The 18457-nt window shown below is 37.8% G+C and overlaps 1 protein-coding gene across 4 annotated transcripts in view; it reads right to left on the bottom strand.

Annotated features, from left to right (window-relative positions):
• Positions 1-7939: 7939 nt before the first annotated feature.
• Positions 7940-18457, bottom strand: part of RIMS2 (regulating synaptic membrane exocytosis 2) — a gene marked incomplete at its 5' end in the record, with an annotated part of 310377 nt that continues 299859 nt past the window's right edge. For all 4 annotated transcript variants that reach the window (XM_081953026.1, XM_081953023.1, XM_081953024.1 and 1 more), the window contains one exon: positions 7940-10964. In XM_081953026.1, coding sequence (XP_081809152.1) covers positions 10746-10964 — 219 coding nt within the window. In that variant the 3' untranslated portion in view covers positions 7940-10745. The remainder of the gene's footprint in view (positions 10965-18457) is intronic.

Raw genomic sequence — 18457 nt, 5'->3', positions numbered from 1 at the left:
TGTGGAAACAATATTTCACAATAATTTATGTGTGCATATATTTCCTGTAAAGTATATTTATGTAGCTGAAGAAAGACATCAAGACTATTCTCTTGTGTAAACAGGAGTCTCCATTTTAACTAATGGCTCTAATAGTGAATTAGTTGTGTTTAACTGTAAGATGAAACTTATATACCAGAATAAGAGATATATTTTTTGTTGAAAGACATTAGACAGCAAACCTCTTGGAAATAAAAACCCACAGGATTTTCATCAAGAGAAATATAGCTTTACTTTTGGAGTGTTTGTTGTTTTGGGGATAGATTTTGTCTTGAAACTTAGGACCACTAGAAAAACTAAGCACGAGTGGAGATGTCAGGAGATTGTCTTTTACTTCATTTTGTTTTATTTTATGAAACTAATTATCTATGTTATTGCTCTCTTTATCTGTTGGAATATTTTATAGATTGTAATAAAAAAACCTGAGAAAGATAAGATGTTGTGTGTGTAAACAAAGTAAAAATTAATTCATTTTTGGGAAGGGTTTATTTTTCACAAAGTTTCTGTCAATCTCCAGAAGAATAAAGCTAAAATCCTTTCACGTTCTAGGAAAAAATATTATTAGAGATAGGGATCTGTTTCAGTGTTGAAACATCTATGGAAACATCATCCAATTTAAGTTTATCAAGATATTCTTCACATATAGGTACATAGCGTGATTCATAATAATTAACATCCTCCTGATGCTTCTCATACATTCTTTTAAAAAACTGTATTAGTCTAACATTCATGCTCTCTAAACAACAAAAAAGGTCCCAGTTATATTTAGACATGGGCCTTCTTTCAACCTCCAGATGGCAGAGTTACTTAGCCTAGCAATTCCAAAGATGCAGCATCTTTGAGTGAAATATATCACTCACTGCAATGAAAAAATAACAGCCGGCATATTTCTCTCTTTTTTTATATAGTTTTATTATTTTTCAATTACAAAAATAAACATTCCATCTTTCATCAGGTGCTTTTTGTAACAGTGTTTTTCTGCTCAAAATAAGAAACTCAAACAAGGCCTTCCTTCCTTCCTTCCTTCCTTCCTTCCTTCCTTCCTTCCTTCCTTCCTCCCTCCCTCCATCCATCCATCCATCCGTATGTCTAGAGCATGGGTCACATCTTGTGGTTCTTTCATCTCTTGGCTGCGGTTCCGTTGCCAGTCGCCTCCACAATTGATAGGGTTAGGGCTTTTGGTTAGGACAGATAGAGGAAAAAAGATGCCACACTAGGAGGAGATTCTATGGTGAGGGAACCAGACTTCTGGCTAGCAGAAGGAAAAAGGACGCTGTGCTAAGAGGAAACTCTATCGTGGGGAAACCGGACTTCCGGTTGGCTTTCGGTTAGGACTTTTGTGGCTTTTTGAACATTTAAGGTTGCCGACCCCTGGTCTAGAGGATGTCAAAGGTTGCCTTTAGAACATGGTATGGTTTATGCAGCTACTGTTGCTGCTGAAGATAAGAAAATAAATTAAAGCTCCCTTTTGCACACTATGCCTAATTGCTTTTCCTCTTATTTGACCCATCAATCAGATTTTGTTGGGATGTGCTGAGTCCACCTAGCAATAAATTGGTTTTCCCCTGCACACACGCACACACACACACACACACACACACTTGCTCAACTTGATATAATGATTCTTACACCGAATTACTAGCACATTTCTAGGCAAACTTCTGCCTACTGGAGTGTCTTGTCTGGAAGACAGTCTGGAAGATTTTGTTTCACTGTTTGTTTCACTGCTGGGTTTTTTATCCCTTGAGTTTTGACATTGTCTGACATTATTTGGTTCCATGTTTTCTCCCAACATCCTTCCAGACAAAGCTTCACACAATCTGTTGCCTGAAATGGACTCACAAATCGAAAAGGGCACTCTTTCCTGTGCAGGTTTCTATGAAATCAATTCTTTACTCAACTTCTGTGGCTAAGTGACAAACGGTCTTCAGATGTGGCATTTGTGTCGTTTACCTCAGTTTATCAGTAACTCTTTGTCCAGTGTGGAATACACACATTGATCATCTTAGTGACTGCATTTCATTCCAAAGACCAGACTGGCAAGCAAAATATGATGGTTGTTGCCTCATTCAGGTAAAATTATCTCATGCAACTATGCCACTCTATACTCTCACTTTAGCATGCCCTGTTGTCAGGTGCACAAAATGTGGTCATAAATGTGTGCATTGGTTGGAAAATGTTTTTTTTTTAAATACTGTTTATTACAGTCATGTTTGCAAATGGTACCCCTTGACATAAAACATTTGGTTTAGTGACCGTTCAAAGTTAACAAATTGTCCTGGTCTTCGCATTTATGACAGTCACAATCTCCCCACAGTTACCTGATCAAAATTGGGGCACTTGGCAACTGGCATGTATTTATAATTGTTGCAGTGTCTGATCTGATTGCCATTTGAGACATTCCTAGTCAGCTTCCTAGAAGCAAAAGTCAATAGAGGAAACCAGATCCATTTAACAACCTTAATTACTGGAGCAAAAAAAAAAAAGGTTGTAAGTTTAGATATTAACTACCTTGCTACCTTCCTGTCCCAATTGTGGTTATAAGTCAAGGACTACCTGTAGTCAGAAAATGAGGAATGGCTACACTCTTTTGTTTCCAGCTTTATTTGTCAGGAAGCAGTGAATGAGTACACATTCAGCTAAGGCAGGGGTCAGCAAACTGCGGTTCTGGAGCCACATGTGGCTCTTTCCTCCCTCTGCTGCAGCTCCGTCACCGGTCGGCACCACAATTTTGAGAGGAGCTTTCGGTGGGGTGGGGGGGAGAGAAGCACATTGCGCCAGGAGAAGACTCTATGGCAAGGGGAGGGTTTTCCAGTTGTCTCCACAATTGATAGGGCTTTCGGTTATGACAGGTAGAGGAAAAAGTATGTTGCGCTAGGAGGAGACTCTATGGTGAGGGAACTGAACTTCCGGTCAGCTCCAGAATTGAATAGGGGGCTTCTGGTTAGGACCTTTGTGGCTCCCGGTGTGTTCTTTTCTGTGGGAAATGAGTCCAAATGGCTCTTTGAGTGTTTAAGTTTGCCGACCCCTGAGCTAAGGCACCTTTTTTTGATAAGTTAGATCCAGTGAAAACAATACTAGAACTCACTTACGTACAAGTACCCTGGCTTAATAACAAGTTCTTAGAGAACTACTGCATGTAATTCCAATATATCTAAGGGAGAAAACTGGGACTCCCACTGTTGTCCCAGTTGCACCCCTGCTGTGTCTTTTCTATTCTTTCAGTTGCTACAGAAATGAAACAAGAATGCAAAAATGCCAGGCCGCCATTGTGGCCAGGCAAGATGCTTTCAATTTACTTTATTTTACTGTGGGGAAAGAGCTTTTGGTTTTTGGCTTAAAACTGCAAGCTGTAAGCTGAGTCACTTTGTATTTGGACTAAAGCTGAGCACTGGTCACCCAGTAGCCAGAAAGAACATGGTTGTTCTGATTAGCTTTTGGTCTTAAGCAGGGATAGGTTTCAATTTTTTTTACTACCAGTTTGGTGGGCGTGGCTAGAAGAGGGGCATGTGACTGAGTGGGCATGGCCAACTTGACGTCACTCATGCACATTCAGTCACATGACCCCCCTCACCAAGCCATGCCCACCGAAAAGGTGGTGAAAAGTTTTGACTGGGGGGGGGGGTCCTCCAGCCGGAGCTAAGGGAGTGCCTGCAAACTACCCAGTAAAGAAAATAAGTTTTTGTCCTCCCCAGCCCCCAGGAACACTGCAGAGTGCTTCTAGAGGCTGGAGAAAGGCAAAAAGCACATTTTTTAAATGAAAAATGGTCACCCGTTTTTCATTAAAATGGGGACATTTATGCATTCCCCCAGCCCTGCTGAACCCAGAAAAGTGCTTCTGGAGGCTGGGGGAAGGCAAAAATGCCCCCTTTTTTGCGAAAAATGAGCCATCTCTAGGATCTCTCTGGGACTGGCATGCGCACACCATTAAAAAGGGGAGGGAAATTACATTTTTTCAATGAAAATTGTTCTGTGCATGTGCAGAACAGAAAATAAAGATGGTGGCACTCAAGATAGAACTGGTATAGTCACGTGTCTGTCCGAGTTACTACCTATTCAGCTGAACCAGTCCGAACTGATAGGAACCCTCCTCTGGTCTTAAGCAGCATTGCAGACTTGCAATACAGAAGTATCTATAGCAGGGACGTTGTTTGTTTGTTTTTTGCTAAGTTTGCAAGTGGCGGAAAAGAAACTTCAGCTTGACACTTCAAATAATAGGTTTTCTTCCTTATTTAGCACTTTTATGTTCACATTTTTATGCTCACACATTTTTCCTTAATAGCAACATTCTTTCTGCACGACTGCAAGATCACACACACACACACACACACACACACACAGGATATATCTCACCAAAATATGTTGATGCAGGTGGGAGGGGGGAGACTGTCTGAATTTCAGTCAACTCCCCTATTTTCTCCACTTTGCAGTTGTTAAAGAATTGGCTAAGAAACAATATGGGCACATACCACAAAATAAAAGCTGATTTAGTTATTCAGAATGACCAGAATTTCAGAATGGGGAAAGGACAAATCATGCTTTGGCAGCCCTGTGGCCAATTACATTAATTAAGTGCTCCAGAAGTCACATGATGTTTCTGGGAATTTTGACAGGACAGTCTGCCTGAAAATTAGCTAGCACCACCTGGGCTGGTGGTGCCCTGCTCCTTTAATACCTCCTGTTAGCGACCAACAATAAGCAGCTATAAAAACCAAGCCAACAAGCAGCCAGGTGTGGTGAATGCTGTGGTGGAGTTGTTATGGGAGTGAGAGGGAAGATGTTTTCTGTTCTTGGTGGAAATAGAGCCATTGGAAGCACTGTTATTTCAGCTAGCCATACCCTTACTGGGATTCGAACCTGGGCTGTATTATATCTTAGGCAGAAGTCTTAGCCACTAAGCCACAGGCTCGCCTCCTTATCAGTAGAGCCAGAGAAATAGGTATGTATTTGTGTTACAACCCCTGGTATGCCTAAATATGGGAGGAAGGTCACTACTCCCTCATTTCTGTCCTTCGGCTTATCACAGAAGACCATGCAGGCAGAAAACCATATTTTTATTTTTAATGTTGCCTTTTTATATTTGTGTTGTATTTGTACTGATAAATAAATAAAGGGAGACTAGTATAGATCTATTTCGAGCTAATTAGCTCTCATCAGCTAGCCATACCCTTACTGGGATTCGAACCTGGGCTGTATTATATCTTAGGCAGAAGTCTTAGCCACTAAGCCATTATATATATATAATGCAATGTAATATAATAAATAAAGCAACATATAAAAACTAAAATTAAGTTAGGATTAAAAAAAACTTTATAGAATAATCTCATAAACTTCAAAAGGATAAAAATCCCAAGTTGTCCATTTAACATTGGCTATTACAAGAGGGAGAGGTATTCTTACGGAGCTAGCCAGACTCATGGTTGCATGGGCCTCTGTGTCCTCCACTCAAGGCCGCAGAGCCAAGTTTTTACTCCATTGCAGAAGGCCAAGAGAGTGGGGTCCCTCCTCACCTCTGGGGATAGGGTGTTCCATAATGTGGGAGCAATGACAGAGAAGGCTTTCTTCCTAGACCCTGCTAAATGAAACTCCTTGACAAGTGGGGTTTGCAGCATTCCTTCCCTGCCTGAACAAGTGATGGGCAAAGCCGGTTGTTCCAATGCCATGTAGGGCTTTGTAGGTGATGACCAATACCTTGAATTGGACCCAGAAGCAAATTGGTACCCAGTACAATTCAAGGGGGTGGGGTGATTTAGTGGCTAAGATGCTGAGCTTGTTGATCAGAAGCTGGACAAATTAGGAGGATAGTGGAGTTGGGCTAGAAGAGGAGAGGAGGATGAAGAAAGCAACCTATTGAAATTGGCTCCTAGTAAACAGAGACTAAAAGGGACCCGGTGACTCAGTGGCTAAGATGCTAAACCTGTCGATCAGAAAGGTTCAGCAGTTCAAATCCCTAATGCAGAGTAATGGAGGGACGCTCCCGTTACTTGTCCCGGCTTCTGCCAACCTAGCAGTTCAAAAGCACATAAAAAATGCAAGCAGAAAACTAGGGACTGCTTTGGTGGGAAGGTAACAGCGCTCCATGCATCTTCGGCATTTAATCCTGCTGGCCACATGACCATGAAGACGTCTTCAGACAGCGCTAGCTCTTCAGCTTTGAAACAGAAATGAACACCACCCCTAGAGCTGGAAATGACTAGCACACATGTGCGTGGGTGTGACGTTTACCTTACAATTCATGGAGCGATGAGGTTACATTCTTCATTCATTCAGTATGGTTCAGACAGCTACACTCTGCACCAGCTGAAGCTTCCAAATACTTTTTGAGGTCAGCCCCTGTAGAGCGTATTGCAATAGTCCAATGAGATGATGACGAAGGTATGAGTGACTCAGTGAAGAGCTTCCTTTTATTATTGCTTCAAGAGCCATTTATTTAGCAATACATATTTTTCAACCTTGTGAAAACCTCAGCTTTGATCAAAGATTCAAAGGCATTGGACATATGTGCCATTGAATTGGTTTTGACAACAAACCATAGATTTTCTCCATGATGATCTATCCTAACTTGGTCTTTTAAGTCTCTCAATTGTATACTCAATCACACTGTGACTGGGCCCACTCACATTGCAGCTGGGCATCCTCTTCTCTTTATTTCCATCCTCCCCCCTCCCCCAGCATTGGAGCCTTTTCCAGAGAGCTAGATCTTCACACAATGTGTCTGAAGTAGGATAATTTAAGCCTGGTCATAAGAAACACTTTGCTTTTAATGATTCATCCTTTGAAACTATCTTTGCTCCATGTGGATAGGCTTAAAAGATGAATCACTAAACGCTAACAGAGTTTTTTTTTTCCTTAATAAAGGACAGTATCTCAAGAATTTGCGATTCCATTAAATTGATTTACACAAGCAATTGTCTTACCATAACATATATTTTTCCATAATCTTATGGAAGTATTTTCTCATCTTAGATTGTGTGGGATAATATTGCCTCCACCAATAAGTCACTAGATCATACTGTATATTTGGGACTTGTGTGTAATCATACAGGTAAAATAAACCCTGACAGGAAAACTGCTGGAAAAAAAGTCAAGTAGAGAAACTATCTGTGACTATTATGTCCTCCTGGTCCATTGAATAAAAACCCATCATCCTCAATCAGCATGAAGGCTGAAATCAAGTACATATACATCTTGGGGAAGTTTTCTTGAAAAAATAAAAGAACTGAAGCAGCTTATTGGATGGTGAAACATCTTTAAGGAAAAACAAAGCAAGTCCAATTGCTTTTTGAAAAAGCACCTTTGGGATAACCATGACCTAGAGGACTTAGAATTTCCATTGACATGCTTCAAAAGAATTTGGCATAAAATAATTTTAAAATTAGCCTTAAACTAATAATTTAACCAAACCAAAGCTATTCCAAGAGCAAAAAGGTCCAGGATGAGCAACAGTCTCTAATCTCTACTTAATTCTCAAATAATCATGTAGCACACAGTTCAATACATCAGATTAGCTTTCAGGAGTAAATGAGGTCAGGCCTTCTTCTTGATGGCTAGCTAGAAGGATTAGCAATACAAGTATACCAGAAAGCATTTTAGTGTGGCTAGGGCTCATAATCCAGGCACTAAGATCCCCAGTAATCATCACTGCCATCCCAAACCAACACACAGCAGGTTGATGGCCTCTTTATTGAAGTTACAGACAGGTTCATAGGTGCTTTTCAATTTTGACAGATGGTGTCTGTCTGGAACTTGGAGGACCATTTGGCCAAAGTCATCCAGCCATCTGAAAGCATGTTCATCCTTGTTCCTACTCTAGTATACTAAGTATTACCATGCTGGTTGTCAATTTTTATTTTAATAAATTCATGTATAAATATATATACATGATAAAAAGAACCACAAATTCTCTAAAGAAACATGTTTTATTTAAAGTCTTAAATACCATCACCAGAATGAGTTTGATTTACATTGATTGGTGTTCATCAAAAGGCCTTCTGTCTGCCTTTTCTCTCCCAACCTTGATTCCAGTTACTTTTAAAACAGACTATGTACAAGACAGCTGTGGTCACTGGAGGTATGCTATTTACATGACTAAATTATAAGTAGAGTTGCAGACATGTGAATATTTTAAAAAATACAATCAAAAATAAATACTGCATGATGATCAGTTACGTACACACTTTCCATATTGTCATGTCCTCCTTGTGTGAATTAAGAAATATTTTTATAGGAATATGCATAAAGTGTGCACCCACTGCATAATCACAGTATCAGGAAAAGAGTCGTACACTTTAAAAATGTTTTTTTTTATTTTTAGGGATTAATGCATGTGTTAGTATTCATTGATTGCTCATACAGGTGATTAAATTATTTCAGTCAATATGTTTTTAACCCATCATCATTAACCTATACATAATCTTGTAAAAGATCAATTATCTTTCTTAGCTAGGTAATTCTTTTATGAATGCAAAAGGGTTTGGTACGTAAACAGAACTCCTGTCAATAAGAATTCCCTTTGGGGTTCAGGTGCTGTTTGAGATCACTGCAAGGGTAGAATTCACCAAGCATTTTGACTGCATTAATTCCATTCACATTCAACGGTACTCATGCATGGAACATGTGCAAACCTTGAAGGAATTCTGTTCTGTTTTAAAATTGAACCATATAAAAGAAATGGCAGTATACCCATTTTTCCTTTTGCCCTCCTATAATTCATGTACATACAGGAATATGTAAATACAAAAGTAAAATATTCATGAGTATGGCCTTAAATTAATAGTTGCACATATTAAAATATTATTGCAATGCCTCATCATTAAACAATAGGTCTGTAAGGCATCTAAAGATACAGGGGAAAAAAGGATGATATACTTCAACACGAACAAGTTACATATCTTTTTATCAGGAAAAAATAAGATCTGGATTTAAAATTATCCACATTTCCAGTTACCCTAAATTACCTGATATAGGAAACAGGTGTTTGTTTCTTCAAATACCTGCAACATGTGCATTTTAGGTTCTTGGTGACGGGTGTCAAAATTAATAAATGTTATGTATTTTGTTTAAGGCGTTTAAGAATTTAAAAAAATCTGCAATCTCTTTGGGCATGTATTTCCCATTAATAGAAAGATTAAGTAGATACAGGACTATAGCTCAAATTATGACTTGAATGTCAAGTTCATATTCACTGATTTCCCCATCTGAGTTTATGAAAACTGAACAGAAGAGTTTAATAGGTAGCAATTTATTTGGCTCAATGGAAGTGATAAGATGCTGATATTTACCAAGACTGCTCTGATATTTCTTTATTTAGAAATGATAGTTCAACCTTTGAATGAATGATGCTGGTGCTGAAAACAAATTTATTGAAGATGTTTTACAAATGGCCACATGATTCCAGTATTTTGCTGTATAATTCAATTTGAAGGTGAGAGGGAAAAGTTTTTCATGCACTGTACAATAAACAGCAAAAAGTTCAATTTGTTATCAAATACATGCTGAATTATTGTAATGTACTCCCCAAGCCATGTTGCAAAATTCTTTTCAACATGCTTGAAAAAAGTTCTTAAACAATTTTTTTTTCTCAAAGATTTCAGAAATGCAGAATCAGTCTGTATCCCTGAATCAAATAGGGAGCTTGAGAGTAGTAAGTCAAAAAGTAGCAATTTCGAAGGATAATGATCATCCTGGGAGCCAGGACAGCAACGAGAGGGCAAAAGGAGGATGGGGGAAACGAGAAGGGGAAGAAGTGTACAATTTGCACATATTTTGAACTTTACAAGGCTTGTACCTTTTACATTTAAATAAATTTAATATATTACATTTATTTCTTGTCACATAAACATAATTTGAGTATTTGCTAGAAATTATTAATTTTTCATTGTTGTCTGCAAAAACACAGACCATGATTGGTTTAAAGAATGATAACTTGGTGTGTCTATCACCTTGTTGCATTCTCTCCCTTTTAAAACCATGCACTAGTGAAATTTATTTTTAAAAATAATATAAATTGTTGAAAATGGCTGATTTATTCTTCTTTTTTTTTGCAAGTTGCAGCCCCAAGAAAATAATTTTAAATGTTCAGCATAATCTGTGTCCATGCAAAAAAGTGTCTTTTTAATTCATACAGTACAGTATAGCCACAGAATTTTACTTTTCACTTAGTCCACGCTGGATTTGATTCTATTAGTAGCCGGAGTTACAAAGCCTGCCGCTCTAAGTCTTCAAGCTTTCTGATAAGGCAAGTTTCCTCTGCTGTTAATGAATGCAATGACAGCTCACTTTTCTTTTTTCCTTCTAGCACAACTTCTTTGGGTAGCTCCATATTTCTGTGGCATAACCAGGCTTGGGTGGGTGCGGGCAGAAAAGGGCCAGTAAAGAAAAGAGAACAAGAAAATAGACGTGCCATTGAAGGGATTCTTGTTGCATGAGACAACTTGATTCTTTAGTTTAATCCATGGCTTCAAATTGGATTAAAAGTTGAGTGTCACTGAACTCCAATCATTCAGTTCTTCCAGTTCCACTCCTTCACCTGAGGACTACCTTTAGAGCACAATGTGTGCAACTTCCTCTGAGAATACAGGATCGCTTTCTAGCCCTAGAAACAGGCTCCAAAGACGCAACATTAAGCATGCAGTGTTACCAGAGCTTGCGACCTGTTAAATATTTATTTTTTGTAACGCTGGTTGCTATGATAAAGTTCACAGCTGCTATGAGCGAGCGTACGACGGTCCTGTTGAACTTTCAAGAGATGATTGGGAAGCCCTTCTTGTAAGAGGGGCCAAAGTTGGATCTATTAGGGACGAAGGAGGAAATAGTTTAAACCAGCCGATCACCATATTGGACAGGTCCAGTTCTTCCAAAAGTATCTGTGCCACTCCCATAAAGGATTTATGATCCATACGCCCATAGTCTCCCCATACAATAATCTGTTGGATTAAAAAGAAATAATACATTTTAAGGAAGTAGCAAAGAAATGCACTATTTTATGGAGAATAGTTCTAAGATGGATAGACTGATAATGTGCTGATTTAATGAACCAAACAAGAAAAATATGAGCTGGAAACACTGCTTGGGGTCCAAATTACTTTGACTCAAGTTCATTCCTGGGTCTTTTCTAATTTCATCTTCTCCCTTCTGAGCCATATGATGATGTACCTAAAAAGTCCCTTAACTTTTGAAGAATGGAATGGCCTTGGATGGGTCATGTTACATTTCATCTCAAATGAAGATTAGAATTTAGATTCCAACAGAGCTAAATCCAACAACAACAAAAAATCTCTTCATTATTTAAAACATGGACTGATACATTTGATAACATCAAAAAAAGACTTTGCAAATTATGTTTGCAAATGCAAAAAAATATCCCCAAAATTTAATTAACACTAACCAGGGTTTAACTCTAAAATCCTAAAAGTCATTTATTTCACCTTTTACCCAGGGGTGAAATCTACTTACCTTTTCTACTGGTTCACAAATATGAGCATGCGTGTGTGCGCTACGTTTGCCCAGGCCACCTCCACGCATGCGCAGGACCTTCCATGCACGCGCAGAACATTCAAAACAGATGGGTAGGCGGAGCCTGCTACCAAGTGCGCCTGCAAACGTAACTAGAACAGCGGGGGGGGGGATCCACTGTGCCACACGATTTAGATTAGCTAGAAATCAGGAAATCCTGCCTTGTAGTTAATATAAATCGTGCGTCACAGCTGATCATTGGAATTTCTGGTTCGCTCAAACCGGTAGCATTTTTTTACTATTGGTTAGGGTGAACCGGTCTGAGCTGATAGCATTTCACCCCTGCTTTTACCTATAAGAGAAGGTAATTAGAATAAAAATATTTCTTTGAAAGGGTAAGGACTACAAGTCCAAGATAAACCTCTGATGATAACCTGGCAAGACTTTCAAAGTAATTTGCCACAGCCTTTTCTTAAAGTGTTCTTTCCACATCAGTCTTCAGGCCTGAAGGTCCTGATCATCCCCATTCAGCAAAGGTTATGAGATCTGTTCCTTAATAGTTAAGCTATTAACTATTTAAGGTGCTAGTCAAGCTAGCATCTTAAATTGGACCAGTGTAAAGACTTGAAAAGAGTTCAGCACTGCAACACTGGAGAGATTAAAAGTGGAACTTCATCTGAATTTAGGTCCTTTCATACCAGAATGAGTGGTAATCTGTCTTGAATCTCATTACTGATCTATCACTCAGATTTTTTTTCTTTTCAAACACTTTAAACTTTTTCAGGATGATAGATGTTTTTAAAAAATAAAGTTGGAAAGCGTTTATCTATTTTCTTCCAAAATAGATTGAAATTTATCAACCCAAATAATTGTTTACAATTTAAAATATGGCTATATGAATGATAATCTGGAAGCAGCTCCCAATAACTACAATATACCAGTTCACCAATTACGCTATGGGGCTTTTAATCTGCAGTCTTGGACTTCATTTTTATTTGCTGCGGTTTTCAGTTGTAATGTTGTATTGTACTTCTATTTAGGTCACAGCAGGAGGGAGCATCTAACTTACTTGGGCTAATTTTGGAAAAATGAATCAGGGTTAGACCTGATTAGCATAAGAATGGAAGACCACTATTAAATCTCCAGGCTAGACAGTTTTTGACTATGAGAATAATGCAGTTTTTTCTCCCTTCTACAAAGGGAAATAGAAAGAGTGAATGTGGAAACAACAGAGGATTAATTTTGTGAAGTATGCCTAGGAAGCTGTTTGGTAGAATTCTGTTAGAAAAAGTACAAGAAGTAACAATGACTAAAATTTAGGAGACACAATGCAGCTTTACACCATATAGTGATGGGTATAACACTTTTTTACACTTCAAATGGCTATTAATAAGCATGTGAATGTAGCAAAAAAATTGCTTGTTGATTTAATGAAAGTATATGACAGAATAAATCAGCTAGAATTCTGGAACATTTACGTGACTATAGAGATGAAGGCTAATTGCTGAACACAGTAAGAATGATATAGGATAAGAAATCAGGGGTGAGAATAAATGGAATGCCTAATAAATAGTTGAATGTTGAGCAGGGAATAAGATGAGAATGTGTATTGTCTTCTTTTTTTATTAATGCATTTACAAATAAATGTTGATGTCATTAGCAGTAAGTTGGTTGGGATGTGAATCTTTGAACAAAGATGATACTGTGTTGTTGGATAAGAACCCAAATGATTTGCAATAAATTACAGCTGTATGATACAACAAGTAATATAGAAAATGATGTAGCCTGAGGAGGAGGATATAACGTCGCGATGACATGACGTGCAATCTTAGGGCTCCAGGATCGCAGTCAATATATCTGTTGGTGGATGGTCCTTTTGGACCTAAACCGTCCCATAGATATGGTGAAAGGGAAGAGTATGTCCTGGTGATCTCAGGGACATCGCAAAGTCCCTGATCGATCCAGGAGAACCTCTTCTTGCCGGCGATAGAAGTGCAGCCATTGAAGCTGCTGAAGTTGCAGTGCAGCTCCGGAACGGGAGGAAAGCGGAAAGAGAAAGTGTGCCGTTTGGTGAGGAAATTTTATTATTAGACAAGAGATTACCCAAAAAACTCAAAGCTAAATTAAATTTGAAAACAGAAGAAAGTAAGTGGCGAAATTAAGCTATGTTAGACAGTGTGTTATCCCAGTTTTTAAATCTTTTTTCATGGATGGAACTTTTGCAAATGTATCCTATTTTTTAAACTGAACGGATTAGTTTTTCTTCTTCTGCTTTTTATTTCTTTTTATATTCCAATGGATTAAAAAAAATCCTTTATTTTTACAATGTTGGACTGGATGGTCTTTTGGTCCTTTTAAGAAGTTTTTTTTCTCTTTAAGCTTGGATTATAAAGAAGATATTAAAAGGAATACAAAGAGGCTGTAATAATAGAAGGAAAGGAAGTAACACTGTCACTTGGAGACTGGAGGCTTGGAAACACTGGTTTTTTTTCTTGCCTTTGATCATTTGATTTACACTTCAAGGTTCCTCAGCTTGTTTATTGAGAGTGATAGTGGGAAGAGCATGGGTTGTTTACACAGGTGCTCTTCAGGAGCTCTCTCAGCAGTTGGAGTGAAGAGAGGAGAGGGCCTTGACTTGAAAGAATATAAATGAACTTGCTTCAAATCTAACAAAAAGTTTTGAATGCTATAGTGGCAGTGTTTACAAGTTGGAAGAATGGCGCAACAGGAAAAAGAAACCTTAACATTGCAAATGATTATGTTTGAAACCCAAATTTTTTTAGCAGTAACAGAGAAAATTGAGAAGAGATTGGAGAATATGGAATGCAGCACAGTAAAATTTGATGGAAAAATTGATCATGTTTAACAAATGGAAAAAATGGAGGACAGAATTCTAAAAATTGAAGGAAAAAATAAGCAAAGAAACAAGATAACTGTTGATACTGATAGTAAACTGAGCCTGGCTGGAAATGGAAAGAGTAGAATATGGAAAGGGGAGATAGATGGACTGGAACTCTATCCAAAACTTCAAAGCACAGAAGAAGAAAAGAGAGAAAACTTGATGGGAGTAAGGAGAGGAACTTTATCAGAAGCACTACTGATAACCAAAGATAAGCTGACTGAAGTAGCAGATGGAGGGTTTCGGGTTTACATAAGAAATGTAATGAATAACAACTTGCCAAGAGAAGTTCATATAAGACCTACTAAATTAATCAGAATGCTAATGCTACAAATGGCAAGAGACATAAGACTGCACTATTACTGGAAAGATACAGGTTGATGTAATGAAAGCTTATAATAAAAATTAAGTTAAACATAGTCAAATTTAGAATATTATGTATAAAATGAAGTGATAATGGTTATAGTTAAACAAATTATTGATAATAATGCATACATATGTATTGGTTTGATAAGAGGAAATTCTATATAAATTGCAAATGGAGACTATGAGAGGAAGTTTAGAAATTAAATATAACCAATTCTTACTTAGAACATGTTATAAAGACGTAATCTTATTGTATGATTTTGGGAGGAGTTAATGGAATGCCATTATGTGGTTTTGCTTTAAATTGGAATATTCTATATAAAAAGATGTAAAAACTATTACAGTCAAATGAAAGTTGAGGTATGATGATAGCAATGAATATAAATATTGCATACTTGATTTAAAAATGTGTGATTTGATATGAATTATAGGTGATGACTGTAGAAGGGACGTACGGAGGTTTTTGTAACCAACCGTCACACTTTCTATAATTTGTAATGGAAGATGGTTTTGTGTTTTTTGTTTTGTCTGTTTGTGTTTATTTAAAAATTTAAAAAAATCAAAAAAGAAAGAAAATGATGTAGCCAAGATAAATATAGCTGTTATAAGAAAAAAATGGAGTTAATATTGGCAAGTTATACATAAATGACAAAAGACCAAAGCAAGGAGATAGGCTGTGTACTTTGGTAGAAGAACAAATGGATGAAGACATGTTCAGATGTGCACAGATGAGAGATAGCAAGTAGTATATTGGTATGTTACAAAATAAATATGTGGGGGGCAAAGCAAGAATTGTTATGTGTTTCTCTCCATTTTGTAATATGAAAGCGAGAGTTGATATGACTGGAGAAATAGAAAAGTAAGTTGACCACAGAAGGAATGGGTTATTTAAGAGGTATGTGTGGTAAAACAAGAAGGTAGAGTCAAACAATGATTGATTGCTAAATTAATGCAGATTGAATACAAAACAGAGTAATCAGTATTGGTTTGGGGTTCATAGAGAGGATGAATGAGAAATTCCACAACTGATATATGAAAGAGTGAATGGTTGACTGAAAGGCAAGGCCTGAGGCTGGGTGATTTTGATGACTTCCTCAGAAAGACATGAGAAGTAGAAAGAAGAAATGCATGAAATGAGGTATGGAGATAGTTGGAAAGTAGGATGGTTTGCAAAGATAGAAAACTTGGCAGAAGCTATGGTAGATTGTAATAGTATACAACAGTTTTAGCTATATTTTCTTTTTCTTATTATTTAATTTCTTTAGCTAACTCTTTCTTTTTCTCTGCACTCTGCATAAAATTGCTTATCTCAAATGGGAAAAACAAGATGGATGTCTGTATGTGTATGTTAAATATTTATGTAAAAGCAAGGTAGGATATTATTTGTTTATAAAGTTGGAAATGGATTCGCATAATAGAGAGCTTAAAACATTATTATGCCATAAAACAGCTGGGGGGAGGGAGGTTAGCCTTCACTATATTAAATTAATATCCGAGAGCAGAACAGGCCACAAGCAGAAAAACAACTTGCAACTGAGGCACAAAGGAATTGAAGGACAGGGGAAAGGCATATAGCTTAACCCAAAGGTGCTTTTTCAAGAGGCAACTGGACCTTCTGGTTTTTCTTTGTATGTATGTATGTATGTATGTATGTATGTATGTATGTATGTATGTATATCTCAACCTTACACGGGAAAAGACCCGAATACAACAAAACCAGTATATATATATATATATATATATATATATATATATATATATATATATATATATATATATATATATATATATATATATATATATATATATATATATATATATATATATATATATATATATATATATATATATATATATATATATATATATATATATATATATATATATATATATATATATATATATATATATATATATATATATGCCTTAAATTGCAACTTGAATAATGTCTCAGGTAGCCACCCAGCAAATCCTTTTGTACACTTCACGCTGAGATGGACACTGTTTTTGTTGTAGTAGCTACTGAGGTGTTCAGTGCACCATCTGGTTCATTACAGTACACAGAATTAATGTAAATGCTTACGATCCAAAATCATGAAGAGGGGTTTTATTGCCATATTGCTACAATGTTCTTCTCTTAGCTACCAGTTCACTCGAACGGGTAATAAAAATAGCTACCAGTTCACTCGAACTTATAGTAAGAAAATGCTACCGGTTTGGGCGAACTGGTATTTCCGACAATCAGCTGTGACATGCGATTTATATTAGCTAGAAAGCAGGATTGCATGGCACAGAGGATTGCCCCCCACGTTGTTCTACTAACCTTTGCAGGCGCGCTCGGTAGCAGGCTCTGCCCACCCACCCGGACATCATCAAGTCCATTTTTGACGCTCTGCGCATGAGCGGAAGGTCCTGCGCATGTGTGGAGGTGGCGTTCACATTTGCGAACTGGTAGCAAAGGTAAGTAGATTTCACCCCTGGTGCCACTCCTATAAAAACTCTCCATTTAAAAGTTTACAGTAAATAATTAGCAGGTGCTTCTACAGTTATCATTGTCACAGACTTCTGACTTCTGTGGTTAGCATGCCTATTATCAACCTTAGCTGACTCAGCAGCTGTGTTGAGTCTTCCTGAAGAGGAATAGTCTTCTTGTCCAAGTGCTAATGACCTATAATGGTATGTGGGAATGACCTTGGGAGACAGGCACGAGCAGATATGATGCCTGTGGATTTTCAGTAGTTTGCCATTCATTCTTTCTAGTGCTAAGAGAAAGTGTCTGGTCCAAGGACACTCCGCTGGTTTGTGTTGAAGGCAGGGCTAGAATTCATAGTCTCCTGGTTTTAGCATGGTGCTTTAATCGCAGCCCCCAACTATCTTTTGAAACAATTCTACTAGCTAGCTCCACTGGTGGCTTATTGGCTCTTATTGCCAGCTACCTAAAAGCTTCCAGATCATCACTGGTATGTTAAATCTGTAAACAACTTGGTAAAAGAAATCTAGTAATGTTCTTCCCACAGCAGGTATTAGAAGGTGGCTACAGAAAAATTCCCTTTGCTGAATGCCCTTTGATGTAGATGCAATGGAAATCACAGTCCATTTTTGTTGTTGTTATACTGCTAATTCTACAATGACTCTCTTTGCAATTGATCTCCTCACTCCTCTCTAAATTCCCAGGACAATTCTGTTTTCTTAAACAATGCTAAGTTGTCTTATACCATGTAAAGTTTGCCCTGCAATGAGTAGTTATTGTTAATGATTATGCAATGTATTACTATAGTGGTCTTTTCTTTTGGGGTCTGTGGTCATAATGTGGTCTATTCACCCTCATCTGCAGCTTCTAGTAGGATGCCTTCTCCATTATACACTTGTTTAAGCACTTCCATTCCCTAGGGAATCCTATTAACAATGCTATCCAGTGGTAGGATTCAAATAATTTAACAACTGGTTCTCTGCCCTAATATTTGGCTGGTTGGGAGTGGCCATGGTGGCCATGGGGTATGACAGGCAGCACTTGGCCTCCTGCACCCCTGGGAGCAAAAATTGGCTATGGGGGAGGGCGTGACACTCCCCCCCTCCGCATCCCATTTTTGGCCTAATAGGCCTCCTTGCACTTACCTGCGAGCCAACGCAGGGCATGTGGGAACTCCTGGAAGGGGCGGGGCAGAAAGGGGCAGGTTCAGCCAGCAATTTAACAACCAG

The sequence above is a fragment of the Natrix helvetica genome, assembly GCF_964273705.1.
Source record: "Natrix helvetica genome assembly, chromosome: 4".
NCBI lineage: Eukaryota > Metazoa > Chordata > Lepidosauria > Squamata > Natricidae > Natrix > Natrix helvetica.
This window is presented reverse-complemented; position numbering and strand designations above follow the sequence as displayed.